The sequence below is a fragment of the Spea bombifrons genome, chromosome 3, assembly GCF_027358695.1.
Source record: "Spea bombifrons isolate aSpeBom1 chromosome 3, aSpeBom1.2.pri, whole genome shotgun sequence".
Taxonomy (NCBI): Eukaryota; Metazoa; Chordata; class Amphibia; order Anura; family Pelobatidae; genus Spea; species Spea bombifrons.
The window spans coordinates 14,306,291-14,326,325 of NC_071089.1; the positions used below are offsets into that span (position 1 = coordinate 14,306,291).

The 20,035-nt window shown below is 35.9% G+C and overlaps 1 protein-coding gene across 6 annotated transcripts in view; it reads right to left on the reverse strand.

Moving 5' to 3' along the window:
* Positions 1–1,093: 1,093 nt before the first annotated feature.
* NRXN1 (neurexin 1) overlaps positions 1,094–20,035 on the reverse strand; it is a 632,749-nt gene continuing 613,807 nt past the window's right edge. For 3 of the 6 annotated variants that reach the window (XM_053459665.1, XM_053459666.1, XM_053459668.1), the window contains 2 exons: positions 12,867–12,957; positions 1,094–2,898 (listed from right to left, as the gene is read on the reverse strand). In XM_053459665.1, coding sequence (XP_053315640.1) covers positions 2,597–2,898; positions 12,867–12,957 — 393 coding nt within the window. In that variant the 3' untranslated portion in view covers positions 1,094–2,596. The remainder of the gene's footprint in view (positions 2,899–12,866; positions 12,958–20,035) is intronic. The other 3 variants (XM_053459664.1, XM_053459667.1, XM_053459669.1) reach the window with 1 other exon arrangement.

A 20,035-nucleotide genomic window follows, 5' to 3' on the forward strand; every position in this document is an offset into this window, starting at 1 on the left:
TCATGTGTTATAAGTCATTATATTTCTTTTATATCGCATGTATTGTTTACGTTTGGCAAGCCTAATTTAGGGCATGGTATTTACATATAATTTCTTTTCTGTATGTCTAAAGCTTTCACTGTCTTTCCCTGAGAACTACTGGCTTTCTGTGGTGTCCATTTGTTAGACCCGGGCAAGACATAGTGGGCTCGAGCCTAATTTTGGCACTTTTCTGTATCATCAGACAGAAAGGAACATGAGATGATCTAGAGTCTGCTTTTACAGCTCTCCTCCTCTCCCATCCTTGAGTCTTGTGCATATTGTGCACGTTGTCTTTAGGTTATCTGGTATCTGGAGGTTCACTGGCTCATAGAACTAGCCAATGTATAGATCAGCCTAAACTTGTCTCATGCCATTCCATGGCCAACTCGCCCATCTTTGTCTCTTGGGATTATAAAGCATCAATCACAAGATGGTCTCCCTGCTGATAACGTTGAAACAGCAACAGTAAGGCAATAAAAAATACCCACACATGTTCTTTATGTAGGAATATCTAGTACTTGTACCTTCTTTGTATATTAGTCGTCAGTTTCTTGGATTGATCGAAAAGCCCTTGAATTTTCCTCCTAAAACACTAAATGTGTTTGCAACCCTAAGTAATACAATTTTTGTCAGCTGTATGAAAGCTCAAGAGAAGATCCCTGGAATTCAAACATTATTTATCAGTAACTAGCTGAAAATAGCGAGGTCTCCTGCTTTGTTGCCCCTGCTGCTTAAATTAATTTTAAATTCATCCTTCCTGTCTATAATGTGTGAATATCTCGATTCCTCCCAGGAGACCTTCAAGTGAGCAGAGTTCTCATGAAGTACCCCCTCTCTGACTAATGTATTCTCTTTGCATTTCCTTAAGCATAAGTGGTATGACACTCAGTGTTTGTGTTAACCATGTGCCTAATCAAACAATATACCGCAACCCTTGCTACAAAATTAGAATGTAAAACTGATTGTACCCATAAAAGTTATTTGACTTTATAAAGTTCAAGTGTTCTTTTTGTTATTTTGGAATAAAACACAAAAAAATACTTTCCCTTGTAACACCAACACTTGTAACGCCTTTTTTTTTAACAAGAATATATTTAATCATGCCTTTAGGTCAAAGGATTTCATCTTTATGCTTTAACTTGAAAGAAATGGTAGTGACATGTACTTGTTGCCTTTCTCAACAAAAATGGAGAAACAATACACATTTATTTTGTCTTTTTTTCTTTTTGTAATGTTTGGGTCTTTTTTATCTGTGTGTGTGTGTGATTGTACATATATTGTACATATATACTGTATATAGGTTGATTTTAAGTAGTGAATAATACATGTTTACATTTTTCAAAAAAATAACATAATGATTACTTCAGTTAGAGTGTAAAAAAAAAGATAAGAAAAAAGAACTAGTTTATGCTAATTCTGTTACATAAAGAAATATTGAGTGCCATTGTTGTTTCGGTTATTTATTAATTTATTTGGGCTGATTACAGTAAATTGGAAACACCTTCATACCTGTGTGACCCAACACATCGTAACTTGACTGCAATGGAATGTTGGCTATTGTGCTGTATAGTATTACACTTTTTTATATTTATTTACATTCATACTCATCCCAGTGGCATACTCACCAATATTAAAAAGAAAAAAGAAAAGAAAATTTGGAGTTGATGATGGCTGCAAAGAACTGAAACAGGTCTGTTGCATCAGACATCAGAAAACGTTCTATACCTAGCAACACTTAGAACATTTATTTTACCAAAAATGGCTGAAGAGCAGATATATTTTGCATTGTCTATACAACAGGCTATAAAACATCACTTATCACAGTCCAGAAAGCACATATAGATGTGTTTTATATAAACATATGTAATAACATATTAAGCGTGCATGAAAAGTTCCCAATGATTGCATCTATCCCTCTTGTTTTATTTTGAAAAAGCGCCTTAAATTTCATCTTTCTGAAAATAAGGCATCCATAACATATTCCTCACAACCAGAATGGGGCTTTGTGAAAGTCTGTTGGATTTTAACAGAAGTCTTCTGAAAAGCCAGGACTCTGTAATGAACACATTATAATCATTTACTTCCATACAAGTCCATAAGCCCCTTGTTTGTAAGTTCTGACGCATCTTCTCTGGCATTAAAACTAACTTACTTTTGGAGAAAGCGCTAGCATTTTGGCTATATCCAGAAGAATCATAGGTAGCTTCTTTTTAAATTATGCCTTGATGTTGGAAATCATTCCGTGCTTCAAGAATGTTGTGGTCTCATTAGCGTCTTTCCAAAACATTCCAACAACGTACAATGATAGGCAAAGTAGATGAAAACACTGAATAATCAAGTTTGGCTCCTGTTTCTGGGGACTAAAACCATAATATGCTTGACTTTTAATTTTTTTAAATGTTTTTTTTTTAATTTGTTATTTTTTTTAAAAACAGTCTCTCCTTCCTGATTGCATTCCCTGTCTTCTTTTTTTTTCAATGTGCTTCATAAAAAGTAAAGTAAATAAGTCTGTTAATTTTATGTCTCAGATAAAATGAAGACTATTTCTATACACATGTTCATTAAGCGGCTGCGATCAGACATAATATTCTTTGTCCTTGTTTTTCTTATTTTTGTTAGAACTTTTAGTGCTGCTGGGCTGTTTCTCCTTGATCACAGCCCCATTGGACTGTGCTGAGTTACTGATGTAGTTTCGACTCTCATCCACATGATAGGAACCTTCATCCCTGTTTCTATACTTGTACATGGCATAAAGGAGAATGAGAATGCAGAGAGCTGCTGCAGCAACAATGCCAACCACCATGCCTGTCGTGCTGCTGGACTCTCGAATAGGGTCATTAGAGACAGTCTCTCTTCCTCCCGCTCTAGTAGGATTTGCTGGAAAAAAGAAAAGAAAGCAAAAAATAGTTAATTATGACTATAATACATCCCTTATCTGTTAAGCATTTCTAATAACTTTAACATTATTTAAATTCAATCATTAAAATCCTGTGCATTCAAAAACAGCTATTCGCAAAACTCATCAAGAGGGGGGAAAAATAATTAATGCAGCTTTGAATGTAAATCTTTAAGTAATCACAAGAATTGGATTTCACGTTGTAGTACTAAAAAATCAAGGGGGAAAAATCTGAAGGTGTTACTTATTAAACATCAATAAAGTTCTGAAACACTATGCCGAGAGTCGGCGAAATAAAGTAAAATTGGAAATTAGTTTCTCCATTCAATTAAAGTATTACAGTTTTTATATTGTTGTTAGTACAGTGTGATTTTCTACAGCGGATAATTTCCAAAAGAATGTATAAACCAAAATAGGGTAGTCTCAATAATACTAAAGGTTAATCCCTGTTACCTAAAGAAAACGTAGCTGCTCAAAGAGAAAAGTTTACGTTTACTGTCCCGCAAATACACTGGAGCTCACTTCCAGCCTGCGCTAATTCTACTTTGTGTGAGATTCATAGGTGGTCTAATGAGACCCCACATACACACACATGTGCATAAGGTGCTCCCATTGATTTTTAATGAAACTGCTTTTGTTACAGTGATTGATTTCTAATTTTTGACAGGTAAAAATCCATATCAACGTACTTATTGAATACTAAAATATGCATTCATCAATGGTGAGGCAGTTTTAGGTTGTAGTTTGTTAAGGTTGTAGTCTCACTAAGAAAAAAGTGCTATTATGTAAAATGCAGTGTAGATGTAATTAACAGAGGTACTCGTTAATTTTAACATAATGAAAAGAAAAGTCAGTGGTTTCCAGAGAATAGATCATTGCAATTCCATTCTACTTACATCACATATATTAACTTAAAGTAATTTACATGTTCTAGTGTTTTTCCCTCAGAAATCTCATGGTGCTGCCACAACCACAAGGGATTCTGGGTAGGCACATGCAAATAAGGTTAACAATTTGCCTCTATATCCACTTTACACATGGATCCCTTAAAAGTAATTGTGTCTGTAGATAAGTGTTTAATAATACTTCTACAGCCCCTTAAATTTAAGTGGAAGGGTTTCCATCACCTTTACCCACCATAACTTATGTAATGTTTAGAGAGGCTGTGCTGCTTCTTGCTGCTAGAGCCTGGAGTAAGCTAATTGCTACTAGCAGGGCCCTTTAAGGAATTGCTGTGTCCAGTATTTCAGCTATGCCTTCTGGCTGGTGCTCTGTGGTAAAGCTGGACCTAGTAACTCTTCAGCCAGACTGCATCTTCCTGGCTGGGATGTTGAAAAGAGCTTGAAGGCACCCATTGCATGCAGCATTCTGACTTGGCTGAATAGTAAGGAAAGCTGGGGTCATGAGCCTTCTTGGTGTAAAATAAGAAGTGTAAAAAGAGATTATGAAAAAAGAACAAAAAACTGTATGTGAGTGGTGATCTGGCTATCGCACCTCTTCCTCAGTTTAGTCTAAAGGCTGTCTGTACAGTGAGCAATTACTTTCAAGGGGTCCATGTATAAAGTGGATATAGAGACAAAAGGTGATTATTGCTGACCTTATTTGCATGTACCTACCCAGAATCCTTTGTGGTAACACCATGAGAAAAACAAGCCTTCTGGCTTGTCTGGTATCTGTAGTTGAGTGTTTAACATTACCTATACATTTAGATATTGCTATATATATATATATATATATATATATATATATATATATATATATATATATATATATATATATATATATATATAGCAAGCAACATTTTGTTTCTAACACAAAAAAAACAGAATCTAGCCTTAACTACATAATAATATATGTAAAACCAGAATGAACAAAACAACATAAAATACCCCAATGTGTATTTGAGATGAGTAGACATCAGCAGTTGTTGGACTTCATTTTATTAAACGGTCCTTTATGGTCCAATCCTTACGTTGGGGTGTTATTGTGTGCCATGGTTGCTTCATAAGTGAATCTACAGTTTAACTATTACATTCTTCATCGCTGTATGTTGGATCTAGCCATTGCTATTAAAACTGTTCCTTGCTTTACTTGAGCTAACATTTCTTAGCAAAAGATGTCAATTAACTTTCACTTTGTCACATCTCAGCTTGACTGGAGGAAAGAAAAGTTCCCACTAACAATGGTGCTTTAAAAAGAGAACAAGGACGTGTATTTAAATGCCAGGTAAATGAATGTTTCACCTGCTGGAACGTCTCTCATACCCAAGCACATTTCCACAATTTTCTTTCTAAACTATTCAGTCTTCCGATGGAAACAGTCATTTGATTGATGTTACCTACTGCCTCCTCAAAAAGACCTGGAACTTGTTTGAATAATGATGCAAAATTGTTTTTAGTATAATTAAATATATAATTATGAGTTCAGCTCAACGAGCCTTTTCACACCAGGTTTTATTCTGTGAGTAAATAACGAGGGGGAAAAAATCTAACATTCTCTTAAGCAAAACGTGTAGAGGGTGCGTGCTTGTTTAATGTTCTATAGAATGACCTTATGACAATAATTTTTGCATAATGTGTTCTTATTGTATGGTTGACTGTAAAAACTCGACCGTGGTTGCCTTTATGCAGAAGAACAGCGTAATCAAAGATGCCATCAAAAATCGGCCACACCTTCTAGGGGTCAGAAGGTTCTTGATACAAAGAATTATCTACAGTGTCTTTGGGCAGGATTTGGCATCATTGTGGGTGCACGGTGGTCACGTCAGAAAAGCAAGAGAGCAAAGATAAAAAATACATGTGACAAAAAAGGCACGGGCTTTTTGCTCCCTTCATGGAAACACCAGTAAGAGGTCCTCCCCTCAACAAGAAAGATGTAAAAAGGAACACTGGGGCAATAGTAAAGCCTAAGTAAACTGGAGGGAAACAAGGGATGTAAAGACCTGTATAAAACAAATTTACTGGAATTTGAAATGTTTACTAACTGAGAGTTATAGTAACAGGGGAGAGTCAACAGGGGAGACTCAACAGGGTCAATGAATGGGTATGACTTGGCAGAGAGGAAAGAAAAGAAACCTTGGGATAAATAGAGAAGAGAAAATGGTACTAAGAGGAGGAAGTTATAAACACAACACATAAATGTAATTGGTAGGGAAAAGTAGGGAAAATAACAATAAATACGTACATGTCTATTTAGATAAAGTAATAATAACTGGACTGCTATTTCACCTGAATCTGCCCGGTATACGTATGTTTGTAATATTTAAAGGCAGTGACCAAAATATATAACATTTGCATTTGAATTGTTTCCTGCCGAGTAGATATTCGTATATGATGTTAATGCACAGTGAACTGTCCTAAGATTCTTAAATGCTATAGGGGAGGATACCAAGAAAAATGAAATATACATTATTTCAACAATGGTAGTTGCTAACTAATGTGATTAACATAAAGCAAACATAGCGCTGGCTATTATTTATTATAAGCCACATTATTTTAAAAATGTCATAGTCTAGACTATTTAATTCTCTAATCCTGTTTCTCAGGATTTCTCATCCCACCAGCATCAAAAACGTTAAAATTTGAACTTTTCTATAAGATGATTTTAGATAATAATTTAATAAGATCCAATGATCTTTACAGTGTGTCACAATGCATTTCAGCATAATATCTAGCTGTTTTCAAAATTGGACTTCATTTCAGGGGAAAAAAAGCTTTGTCCACTTCCTTAACCACTTTTCATTAATATTGAACAAAGAACATTGCAAATTCGGTCTCCCGCAGAGATTGTGAATTGAAATTAACGTAACAACACTACTTTAAATGAAAGAATTCTTTTTTTTTTTTTACTTTGCTCATACTGATGTCTTGGAAAAAGAGATTTGAACAGAGCACTACCCTGATTACTTTGAAGAAGAACATTTTTAAGTATTCAAATTTCATACTCATGCAGTGAATGCAATATCATCTATGGTGTTCATATGATCTCTAACTTAAAATGAATAAAGATATTCATTCAGCATGTTATACTATTATGTATCATCTGCTGAAACAGCTAAGCTAAACAGTGGAAGACAGATAAAAAGGAACTCTAATTATCGTTATACCTGCTGTATTTTACACACGCAGCATCCATTTTAGAGCATTAATCAGCCTATTTCAGAAATAGTATTAAAATGAAATATTACTTCTTAATATAAGACACAAGAACATCTTTCCTTTTTTTCTATGACTAGTGTCTTAGTTTCATCTGTTTTGGCTTGATGGGATACTCTCCACTTTTTTCTCATCTTCCCTCCAGTTGTTTTTCATTCATCCAGACTCCCAACATAATCTTATTCAGTCTTTCTTCCATTGTTTCAAAGCTTCTTTACTCACACAATCTAGTTAACTCTTTTATTCTGAAATAACTCAATTATGTGTCTGTTGTACCCTCTACTCATACCATCTCCAGGTTTGACCCAGAGTCTCGTGGTAAATTTCATCTTTCTACCTGGCGTTTGACCACATCCACTCCTTGCCCACTTGGGATAGCCCTACCTCTTGGTGTAGCTTACCCTGGCCCTAGTATAGGGAGACCTTACTGATTATTTTAAACCAGTTCTGACACTTAACTTGGAACAATAAAAGTAAAATGGCATATCAAGTATGTAGGGCAGTCCTTAAAGGATGCACCCAGTCTCCATGTACAGGGCCTAGGCAAACAGATGGTTCCAGCTTGTTAGGAACCTCTCATTAGCACTCACAGCTCTTTACATGTTACAGGGCCCTTTAGGTATGATCCCTTGACTGGGTCTTGCAGGCCGTGGAGCCGCGGTAACCATTTTTTGGGAACTGAGGCCTTATGAGGCATGGGTTCTTAGGTTTGTATTGGGTTTGTACCAGGTTCTCCCATAGCAGCCCCGCATTCATGGTAACATATATCGGGAAATCCTGCACTGAATAGTCTGATAATAAATCATGTCATTTTTTACGTTAATCATGAAAATGTAAGCATTTACCACTTTAGGGTATTTACTGGGGTATGATAGTAGATTTTGTTTTATACAAAATACATTTTCAAGACAAATACTAATGAAGTTTACAAACCGTACCAGAAATGCATAGGTTTAGCTTTTCATTAATCCATAGGGAGAGAGCGAACTCTCAGCGTTCCATTAATTCAATACTAGGATGAATTATTAGAACAAGTTAGTTTCTATGAATTCAAGCTGCCAGTGGTACTTAGAAAGAGGGTGATGGATCATAACTCATTAACTTACTGTGTGAACAATTAAAAAGATGTTTATTTTCAGAATACACATATTTGTTTTGGGGATTGATGTATTTTTTTAGATTCAATAATTGCAAGGCACACGGCTTAATAATTGAAAATATATCATGTAAAGTACTATACTATGTGACATTCTGAATAATGCATTGTAAGATATGTGAAACATTGCTGTATATCAGCAATGGATGCGCTTTTATCCAGTAAGAATATAAATGACATGGAAATCGGCATGCAAACATACATTATCCATTATGTTGAATGATGGCTTTTTGTTGACAGATATTGAGAAGATGTTCTAACAAAAGTTCTCAGATTTCCTAAAGTGCATGACCGGGGATAAGGCTTTCCTGTGCTGTTAAGGACAGGCAGGCAGGCAGGCAGGCAGGTGCATGAGGAATAATGTTTGGTAGGATAAATGTATAGGGAGAAAGAGACAAGGCCTTATTGCTTCAGACTTGGATGGAGTATGGTGTAACAGGGAACAGCTAACAATTTACAGCCCAGAAAAAAAGCTCAATTACGGTAATGTTAAGGCCCAAAGTACAATTGGTAGACAATATGTTCAGAGGGGACCATGTAGTCCTGCCCAACATACACCCACCCCAAGCAACTGGGCACAAAGCCCCTACAGGAGCTCATAAAGCCATGGTATAAAAACAGCCTAAATTCCCTTTACACTAGACATCCTACATGTAGAATTATACATAAAACACAAAACATTCAACTAGTGACTTAAGTGCTTAAAAAAAGGATATATATATATATATATATATATATATATATATATATATATATATATATATATATATATATTTAAACATGTTATTGTGTTCCTTCTCTTTTGTAAGTGACAAGGCCTTGCTATTTCAGGTTGCACCAAACATTCCCTTTAAATCAATGCTATGCTTTATTCAATAATTGACAGGCTTTGTGTAAGATGTGTTGCTGTTTCTCTGCAGATAACAATTCTATCTTTTTATGGATCAAAGTTTTCCATTGCACATGCTTTAAGTGAATTACATTTTCTTTTATCCTCTATTTTATTATTGTTTGCCTATATTTTAAATGGAGCATAAAAAAGTGTCACTCTGGGCTTATCTGGGCTTCAGTCTAATGTCAAAACTGTGTTTAAGATACCATTTCATTTTTACGTTCTCTTTTATCACTGTGGTGTTGCTATTACATAAGAAACATATACAAAATCTTTCCTTGTATAGTTACATTTTATGTGCACATGAAACCTTTTTTTCATTGCAAACAATATCTGAAAGGAAGTCAACACTTTTATTTTACTTTTAAAGATGAAGCCCCCCACAGTGTCACTGTGCCCTGCAGAGTGTTTTATTATTAATCCCGTCTATTTTCCGCCCCATCCAAAAGCTAGCTAGTTTGATTAACTTCTATGCCACCAGCAATGATGTTATACTGCTGGATCCTTTGTGGAATGCACCCTCGAGAGGGAAAAGCAATGGGAAAACATCTCCATCTGTGTGCTTCAATGTGCAGACATCTGGCAGGTTGTCATAAGTAAGTCATAAGAACAAAAAATATATAGGTGTCAGTTGATTTTGTTGGTCACATGGTTTCTAGCATTGGACCGCCAGAGGTCTCCCTGTCTCTTAGAAGAGAAAGAGGGGGCCCGTTTGGAAGGCATGAGCAGTTGCATAGGGCCGGAGGTAGCTCACACCAGACATGGGTTTGGGCAGGGTCTTGAGGAACAAGGGTGGTCCAGACACCTGGAGATGAAGCACTGCTTCAGAGGCACAGAAGTTAGCCCTTATTCTTGGAGCTTCTTGGATACCCCTTGAGAGTTCCAAGGTACAAAGGCAAACATAATTTTACTAGTATAGGTTTATCACTACTTTGGTTCCAACCACAAGGGCTAAACTGGGACCAAAAATAGGGCCGTGCATTACATCATACCAGGTAAAGATTAAGATCTCAGATCCAGATATTTATATCTTCTTAACTGAAACTGAAAAAATAATGCCAGACCCAGTGGTCCACCTACCCTGTGTACCCTATTGCCTGTCTAGGCCTTTATTTCAGATGCAAAGTTGGACTACAAAAACATAAGCATAATGTGTTTGTAGAGGCCCCAGAGGCTGATCTGCTGTTGGCTTACTGGGATGGAGACCTATGTCTTCAACCCACACTTACCACCACATGCTCAAATCAGCTCGAATTATTAAGAAAACAGAAATATGTGCTGAGTTTGCTTAACTCTACAAGACATAGGAATAGAGCTCTGACCACATGGTTAGGAGTCCCTATACATCCAGTCTGAGCACCACTCCTGTTACCCTTATTGTCAAGACACTGTAAAGTGATTAGAGCATGCCCTTTACATAAGGACAGTAACCACCCATAAAATGAGTATTTGAGTTTTGACTAACAGTAATTGTATTTCGTTTTAATCCAACGTTTCCCTACTCCATATGGGTGTGATCATTACTTGAGATCTCTTGCGCATGTAATGCCAGGCATTCATCGATATTTGCACTGACCCGGGTATATGTTTGTCCTAATTGGTTTCTGTCTATAGCATACCTACCATAATTGTAAACATTCATAGAATACTCTTATTAAGCCTGCTGTGCATCTTAATTGGCAAAGACAATATCATTGTGCTGGTATCATTATACAGCGATCGTTTGTATGGGTTAATCACTCTTAAATGTACATCTATGTTTTTCTTTATTCAGAGACAATCGTCATAAAGAAGCTTCAGTAGCCAGTCACTCTTTTATTCTAGGCCTATTGATCTAAGGACATATTAAATTATAAAGTACATCTTCATAGTTCTTATACCTCATGCTACTCAATTATTATTTTTCTGGACTGAAACCAGATCTTGGTGAGGCAATCCCTAGATGAGCAATCATATTTATTGAAATGGTTTTGTAAGTACTAAATTACAAATGTACAAACAGCTCAAATCAATGCTAAAAATAATTCATATAACCGGAGATTTGTATAAAGTGTGGCTTTAGCATACAGTTTGAAACAAGGATATATATTCATCATAGGCAATCAATGGACAACTCTAATTTGGAGGGAGATTTAATCAGTTCCTATGGTGATAAGACAATTTTATAGAGCTGTATCATGTTAGCCGCAGAAAGAGAGAGAGCTAGTTTGATAATATGCCTTAAGAAGAAACCTAGTCTTGCAATCCATTATACTTCAGTTAGCCAATAAATGTATTTACCAAATTTGCTCTCCATCGTGTTATTTTCCATACAAAACCCCCCTATATGTATAGTTTAAGGAAATTATATAAGACCAATTTCAGGCATCTGTGTGCTCCATAAAAACATGTTTTGAAGTTTGTAGGACAACAAGCACTGTCCTGCTGTCCTGCGTAGCTGCCACAGTGCCCTGCTTTTGCAATGGAGATCATGGGTCTGTCGGAGAGATCCTCTTAGGCAGCAAAGACATCCATTGCAGCTCCAATGTGGCCACCTCACAATGCTCTGAAGCTGAGCATCATGATCTGGCTCTTCAGGTTAGTGGACAGGAGATCTTGACCAATAATGTCATGTATTAACACAGAAATCCTTTTACTTCAGTAAAAATTATTGGTTCTCCTTAAATAGGTTGAGAAAAAAAAACTTTTCCCAGCCTTACGCGGCCCTCATTCCTGGCGTTCAGATGCTGCCAGTCTATGCAGAGATTGATATGCATAGCAAGTCTCAAAACAGATTCGACTAGAATAATGATGTTGGCATCAGCCACGGTTGTGTGCAAATGTTCAATACACAAGCACGGATATATCGTGACTCATGTTCCTTTAAACTTGTGCAACGTTATCCCCAGTAATCTCTAATGCAGTTTGGGGAATTCTGAAGCGTTGTATGTAATTTTTTAATTAACCATCATATAATGTATGTCACTATATATGCAATTTAACAAATACCGTATATACAAACAATTTACCAAATCTATCTATCTATCTATCTATCTATCTATCTATCTATCTATCTATCTATCTATCTATCTATCTATCTATCTCAATCATCTAAATGCAATAACATAATATCTATAATTATGGTCATTTTCCTAACTGATCCATATGATACCTTTTCTTACTTAAAATGTTACAATTTTGTATGACATGTGTTGTAAATTTGATAGTTTTTGATTATCACATTTAATTGTTATAATTGATTATTCTCATTTTAATTGAAGTTGATATTGAAGCCCTTTTGAAATCACCGCCTAGGCAATATGCAATCCGCCATGGAAAGTTATTTCTAATAATATTTGCTCTTGTAAACTGGCTGGTAAACATGATTTTTAAAATCCTGGACAGGCTTAACATTTTATAACCTCTAATTCATCCCCTTTTATTGCAGCCTAGTTACAATTTTTGCTTGTGTACCTGTAGGTTTTTGATCTTAATTGCACACTATGATGAAAAATAATAGTAGAGTGATCTGTGTTATTTTTTTTAATGGATTGGATCGTTATAACAGACACCTTATTTTTGGAAAGGGTTTGGGCATATGCAAATAATACACTTTATACATGTACCACTTGGAGCAAATGTAGATAAATAAAAGTCTAAAATTTTGGTTTAGTGTTCATTACACTTTGTATATTTCTTAGCATATGCATGCAATTTAACCGATGAAAAATGTTAAAGACAAAAGGGAATAAAAAAAAGTTGACTAACCTAACCCACCTGAGCTCGGCTCACATGGATCAATGTCCTCATCATCGTCACTTGGACACTCAGCAGAAGCCACCAAAATATCATCCGTGCTCTGAAAATGAAAACAGAAGCAATAGACTTATTATACCAATGCCAGCATATAATATATGCACCGACTATTTGATAAATGTAACAGACATAGGAAGGATTGCTTTCTCCGGTGATGACTTCATGGCCTTCAACAGATACCCAAGGAAAACATATATACATTTCAAAAAAACAAATATGCATCACAGTTTTAGGAAACAAATGGTTGCTTTCATTAAATCAATTCCTCAAAATAAATAAAGTAAAAGGATCAGTAGGTAAACAAATAGGTGGATCATACGCAGATTCAGTGGCCAACTCATATACCTCTAACTTTAAGTTGTAGAGCCGCTGTGTTGTATGTTAATCCTGCCTATATTGATGATGTTAGTAACTACTTTTTAAGTGATTGATCTTGCCACTTAATAATGAAAATGGCCAAAACATGACCAAAAACTGTTGATTTGCTTAAAATTATTCCATTTGTATGGCTCTGGTTCCTTTTCCCCACAGTGTAACGGTTTAACGCTTAAGATGACATATTTGTTTTCCAAAATCTTCTGATGGAAACAATGTATAGAAATGCATGTTTCTGAATTATGTCGTTGTATTATTCTGTCTAATAAGATAGGTTAGTTTATGAGGCTAAACTATTGAAGTATATTTATAGTACTCAAGTCCCATAGTAACATGTTTTTTAGAGAAATGAGAGTAGACTTAAAAAAAGATACAATTTGTTCACCATTAACACAATGTAGACCAGGCTACACTGGTCTGTTCTATCAAATTATGGACTATGGGGATTCCTCACGATGCCACATATAGCAAGCTGAGATACTTTTATGCAAATTTACATTGGTATCAACTGTGAAATCTTAGTCTCTTAAACCTGATGCAGACCTCTGAAGGCTAATGTCATTTCCAATTTAATTAGTATAAAGAAATTGTGAGCTGGTTAGAGATAGAAGGCTTAATATATCTTATCACGCAAATGTAGCTTGTAGTTCTCCAAACTGGTGACTGGCATCGACAGATCTTGAGCTTAAAAGAAAGAACTTAAAATATGTTTCCATATCTGGTTATATAATTTTCGTTTTTCTTTACCAGTTAATCAAGGAGCGTGATAAGTACAGCTTGCCATTGATGACAATGTATCTATGCACATACAATCTCCTATATAATATAATCTTGACAGCGCATATTCACAAACCCCAGACAATAGAATTTGCAGGTTAAATATTCGTGTTTTACTGAGATTTCTCTGCAGCCCAGAGTTGCAAAAAACAAATGTAGTAATATCCAATTCACCTACTTTTTCAATTTTATCATGTAATTACTGAGCATAATATATGTAAAGCTATATAAATGCTTAACTATAAAGGCATAAATCAGGAACATAAAACTAGAGTTAAAATAAAATATACTGCTATTCTTTAAAGATGGTGTGTAATTTGAAAGCGTATAACGTGGTGTGTATTACAGAGTATTAGGCTACCTCTAGATAAGCATTGCGCACAAAAAAATAGGTCAGACCAAGTTGTCAACTCAAATAGATATTAGATTCAAAGTACTAAATTGTGAAAAAAGTAACAGGTTCATAAAATCTTTTTTTTTCAGAGCTTTAGGCCACCGCATTGATTTCATCTGTATGAAAACATTGTTAATTTCCATACAATATTTATGGGTCTATTCTTGATGATGTCGTATCACACCAACTGCTAGGAAACATGCGCACGGATCTTGCTGTGTGATAACTTTGAGATGCAAAACAGCTTCATTAAAAAAACAAGGCGGCGTGTGACAAGCATTGATGTTCTTTTCTTATTACGTTGGGAAAGATGAAAAGCCGCTGTGAAAAAGTGTCATTTAGTGGGTTGGGACTTTATTACTTGTCGTTGTAAGTTTCAATAAAACAATGACCCATATGAAGTCAGATATTTTTCATTTCAAAGATGAATATAAGAATGCTAGCACTTGAAATGGATGAACATCGAGATGAGGACCTTGCCCAACCCTTACAAAATACAAATGTTTTAAAGAGATAAAATATCCTTTACTACATTTTAGTAGCATCAGTAAGTTTATGGAAATCAGTAGTTACTGTTAGTTATCCTCAGGGCCGGCCCTATAATGGTGCAGACTGGGGCAATTGCCCCAGGCGGCACTTTAGAAGGGGCGGCACTTTGCCGCCCCAAGCGCTTTTTTTTGTTTGTTTTTTTTGAAGCGGAGGAGAGAGAGAGGGGCACCGAGTAGTTTTCGCTTACCCGCTCGGCCCCTCTCTCTCCTCTGCGGCGAGTCTCCCTGTTCGGTCCCGGTGCCGGCTTGTAATGCAGAGTGCCGGAAGTGACGTCAATTTCCGGCGCTCAGCATTACAAACCGGCACCGTGTCAACAAAATAAAGACAATGTTCCATTTTCATGTGAACACAAACTAATCATGTTAATGAAAAATGTCAGATTTCATGCATGATGTTGAAAATGGATTTTTTCATTCTTCATGATGCTTTCTTATTATAGTTTCAAAACCAGAAGGATCTTGTTTTTTTTTTTTAATTTAGGTATCTATTATTGTACCACAAAATGGAAAGTGGAAAAAAGGAGTGAATCTAAACTGGAAAGGCTTGTCCTGTTCCTACTCATTAGAGCCCTCCTTTCCAAAACTGATTATTTTGTAATATAAAATATATAGTTATAACCCTATGCTTCTTGCTGTACAATACCACAACATGCCAGCAAGCAATGCGTGATTATGCTGCCAAATTAGAATAATCCCAAAAATATTTAATTTTTTTTTATTTAAAAAATTGTGGAACATTGAATTCCAGGGTATGCCTAGAGCTATGTCTCTTTGTTTAAGGAAATTTTTCTTCTCCAACTTTTTGTAGATGATTGACTTTACCGAGCTTTGCACTCGATAAGTTTTACTTGCACAGCTCATAAATATTTCAAAATGTTCAAAAGCCTGTGTGGTCATTAATAGCCCTGTGACCACTACCTAATCAATGTTTACATATATAAATGATCCTTTTGAATTGTTGTTTGTGATATACAGTTTGTGTTGACAGGTGTCCTGGTTTCTGGAATTGCTTTTTTCACAATCCACTGAACTACTAAAATCTAAAATAATAATGAAAAATGGTATGAAACCTATACTCATCCCTGGGAACCTGAGTTTGGCCAGGGGTCTCAGGGTGAAGCAGGCTTCACCGTGGTCTCCAGGTCAGTTTCTTCTTTCTCTAGGTTGGGGCACAGTGTCTGGCTGCACCTACTGGGTTGTCCAGTATCCTTTTTCTCTGGAAGTGCTGTTTGGCTACACCCATCCAACCCCCCCACTACTCCATGCCCACTTAATGTTATCTGGGGCTAGCAAAACCCCATGCACAGCTAACACCATCCTATGCATGACTAGCCCCATCTCCATACAGCTAACGCTGCCCCCTTGTGGAGCTACTCCTAAAGAAGGAGAGCGCCACGTAGCCTTCGCTGGGAATTTCCCATGTATCGCCATACATATCCATTCTTGTTAACACAACCAAATGTCAGATTTTTGCACATGATGTTCAAATCAAAAACTTCATTAAATTATATGAATTCTGAAATTTGAAGATTCCTGACAATTTGAATATAGTTTACAAATTATTACAGTTTATATGTTGATGGGAGAGTAAGTGTTAAAAAGAAGCGACTAAACAGCTTCTTTTCACAATACATTGCATTAATGTCATAATTTACAGTAATATTGACCTTTGCTGAGCATAGCTGAGTGTTTGTTGACATATACATCCCTCTACAGAAAAAAATCCATTAAAATCCATTGCCATATATTTGGAAAAAACACATGGTATTTATAATTACACTTAGAATCTTTAATCTCTTAAACATGACATTTCAAAGAAAAATGTAGCCATATTGGCTTTTTAATACAATACCTGCCTTTATCAATAGTTTCCAGAATGTTTTTGTTTAACCTACAAAAATTAGAGAACTAAGAATGCTTCATTCATTACCTCAACTATATTATTACAGAATTTATAAAGGCTTTCCATTGTATTATATCCACACTTTATTCCTTATTCCTCATATTTTCCTGTACCACCTGTACTTCAGAATGCACATATTTAAATTGCACAGTAATTCTGTTCACCGGATTTTTTTTTATGTAAAACAGGGTCATCAACACAGTAATAAAATCCTGTGCTTCCTGCTCAATGGAGGGCTTAATTGGTCTCATTTAAATCAAAAATTACAAGGGCAGGAACTAGTATTATTGAAGCACCTTTATTTGGCATCTCTTAAATATTTAATGCTCAATATAACACTTTCAGTGCCAGAATGTCAGGAGGATATCATAAAAACCATTATTCTGATTATCTTGTTATGCCTTAACTAGAACGTTATAAACCGGCCTATAATAGTGTGCTTCCAGATGGGCACAAAATGGTAATTCATTCAGCCGCGACCGCAGCAATCTGTAACAACCAAATGTAAATGACCCTATACACAAGTTCATGTTTGGACTGGGCAGCAAAATATACATTTTTATGTTTTGTAAATTAAACTACGTGTTTCATCCTCGGTTGATCAGATGAACGCTTTGACTACCAATGTGTTGTCCAGCATTCAAATATTACAGCAATTTCATTTTCAGAATATCCTATCAGGACTTATTTACATTAATGGAGATTTACGAGGTCTGAATCAATAAAAAGTAGACAATTGTAATGCAGAGGTTTTTTTTAAAAAAATAATAAGCTTAAATAAAAGTATAGAAAAAGCTATTAAAAAAATATATGAACATTGATTGCAGTATATGTTCAACAAAAAAGAGCATTTGTTCCTTTATCCAACATCCAAACAAAGGTAATAGAAGGTGGCTACGATGGCATTTAATGGGTTTGACGCACATGATATCTTCATAGGCTACAGTAGCCCATAATGTATACGTTATACAAAGGACCCAAATGCATACAAAAGATATTTACACCCAAGAAGAACGCAGACTTGTGCCTAATCTATTATTTAATGGATTTTAACTTTATTTATCTTTAAGCATAGAATCTTTTTTCAAATAGTCAGATTTCATAGAATCACTTTTTTTAAACAAACAAAAACCCAAAACAATTTAAACCGTACCTGACATCAAGGTGTTATAATAATGTCATTCTAATAAAGAAATTATAAATAGTATTATGACATAACAGTTACTCTTCTAAGCATTTTTCTTGATGTCATCCAGCAACAAGATGGAGAATCCCACTGCACTGTAGCTTGAGAGCTATTATAAATTCTATAACTATAACTTAAATGAGATTATTCCATATGCTATGTTTTATGTTTAAAGGAACCTGTCTTGCCCGCAATGATGAACCCATAATCCAACAGACTTTCTTAATTTATTTCCTGTTCCAAGTATGTCTATAGGGTCCACTAATTCTTGGAAGCCATCAAGAGTTTATTGGTCTACTGACAAACCAGTCATGAGGAGCTTTTTAAATCATCTTTACTGCTGATGGTAGGATCAATGTTTACCTTTCAAAAACCAGTGATCTATTTTGTAGATGAAGAACATGTACTAAAATAAATCCTTCCTTCTGATGAAGAGCTGGAGAAGAACGGAGATCATTTTTACGCATCTTAGTTAAATTTAAAGGGGCACTGCATATAGTCATCATATGGTACCTCCATGGTGGTCTAATGAGACCACTCCACACATGTGGAGGAAGCATACCCATTAATTCCAATGGGAGCGATTTCCTGCCATTGATTTGCTTAAACAAGGACATCGGAGGCTGTGATTGCTTTTTTAATTTAGTTTTTTTTTTTCTTTGATGTGACTGCATGAGGGATTAGACTGCCCATTTAGCTCACCTACCATATCTACACAGGAAACATGACATGATAAGATGTTTAGATATATAATCATCATATGCAGCATTCATTTTTATTTATCACAAGCATTATTTGCATTCTATAATAAGCTACACAAATAAACTTCAGCAATTCATCATGTCATTTTATTCCATTTCCTGAAGGTTTAATCACCCCCCAAAAAATACCAAAACAATGGGTCGTCCTTGAACCCATTTAAAACAATGAATTGTGAGCCCGTACATCAACGGGCTTTGTCATGAAGGGGTTAAAAAAAACAATGTCAAAAATCAATGCCTGGTCACATGACAGTTAAGTATTCCCACCAAAATGATGAATGAGGAAATGAGTAGGTGGAATAGAACCTTTAATATAGTCTTTTATTTTTCTTCTTTTCCTTTTTGTGCGACGTGTTTCTTTTTTCTTAATATGATGGAAAAGTCTTAATATATGTACATTTTTTTCCCCTCTAAACTGGTACTTCCTGTTGTGAATTTATGCAGTATAGAACATTTTTATCCTGTGAAATCCGTGGAGCTTTGCCATCTGAATACTAATGAGCGGAGTTATTCTTCCATAATGAAAATGGAAAAGAAGCTTCCCTTTCTGTCTAATTATTGCTAGCAGTGACAAACACATTTTAACAGTAGTTTGAAAAGAAGTGTGTGAATTCCCCACAGAAACTGTAACGCCACGCAGACAGCTGGGAAAATATGTATGTATAGATGTCATCTTTCAAACTCTAATTTCCTTATTTCAGCCATTGAATAACATGGCTGTCTTCCATGTCTTCTCTCTTGTAGGAGAGCATAGAGAGGGGGGATGCGATAGACACATCTAACAAAGGAGGGCAATTTATTTCAAAGGAGGAGCAAGAGTTCATAATCTAAAACTAGAGTGATAGATAAGTGCAACAACCCCCAAGCAGACGTGGTAGAGGTTACAGTAAGGGAATTTAAACATGCATGGGATAGCAATGGGCATGTAGCTTTCGCGTGTGAAAATGTTCCAGTACTTTTGTTGAGTGATGCCCATACCTGGGAACTTCTCAGCTCCGGCTACCTGGAACCTTCCCTTGCGGGACGCGGGCAGGACTGCACATTGACGTCGGTGGGCGGTCCCGCTGACGTCAGGGGACTTTCCGCTGACATCGGTGGCCGGTCCCACTGACGCCGGGGGCGGTCCCACTGACGTCAGGGGCTGTCTCGCTGAAGTTACGGGCATTCTCGCTTGCAC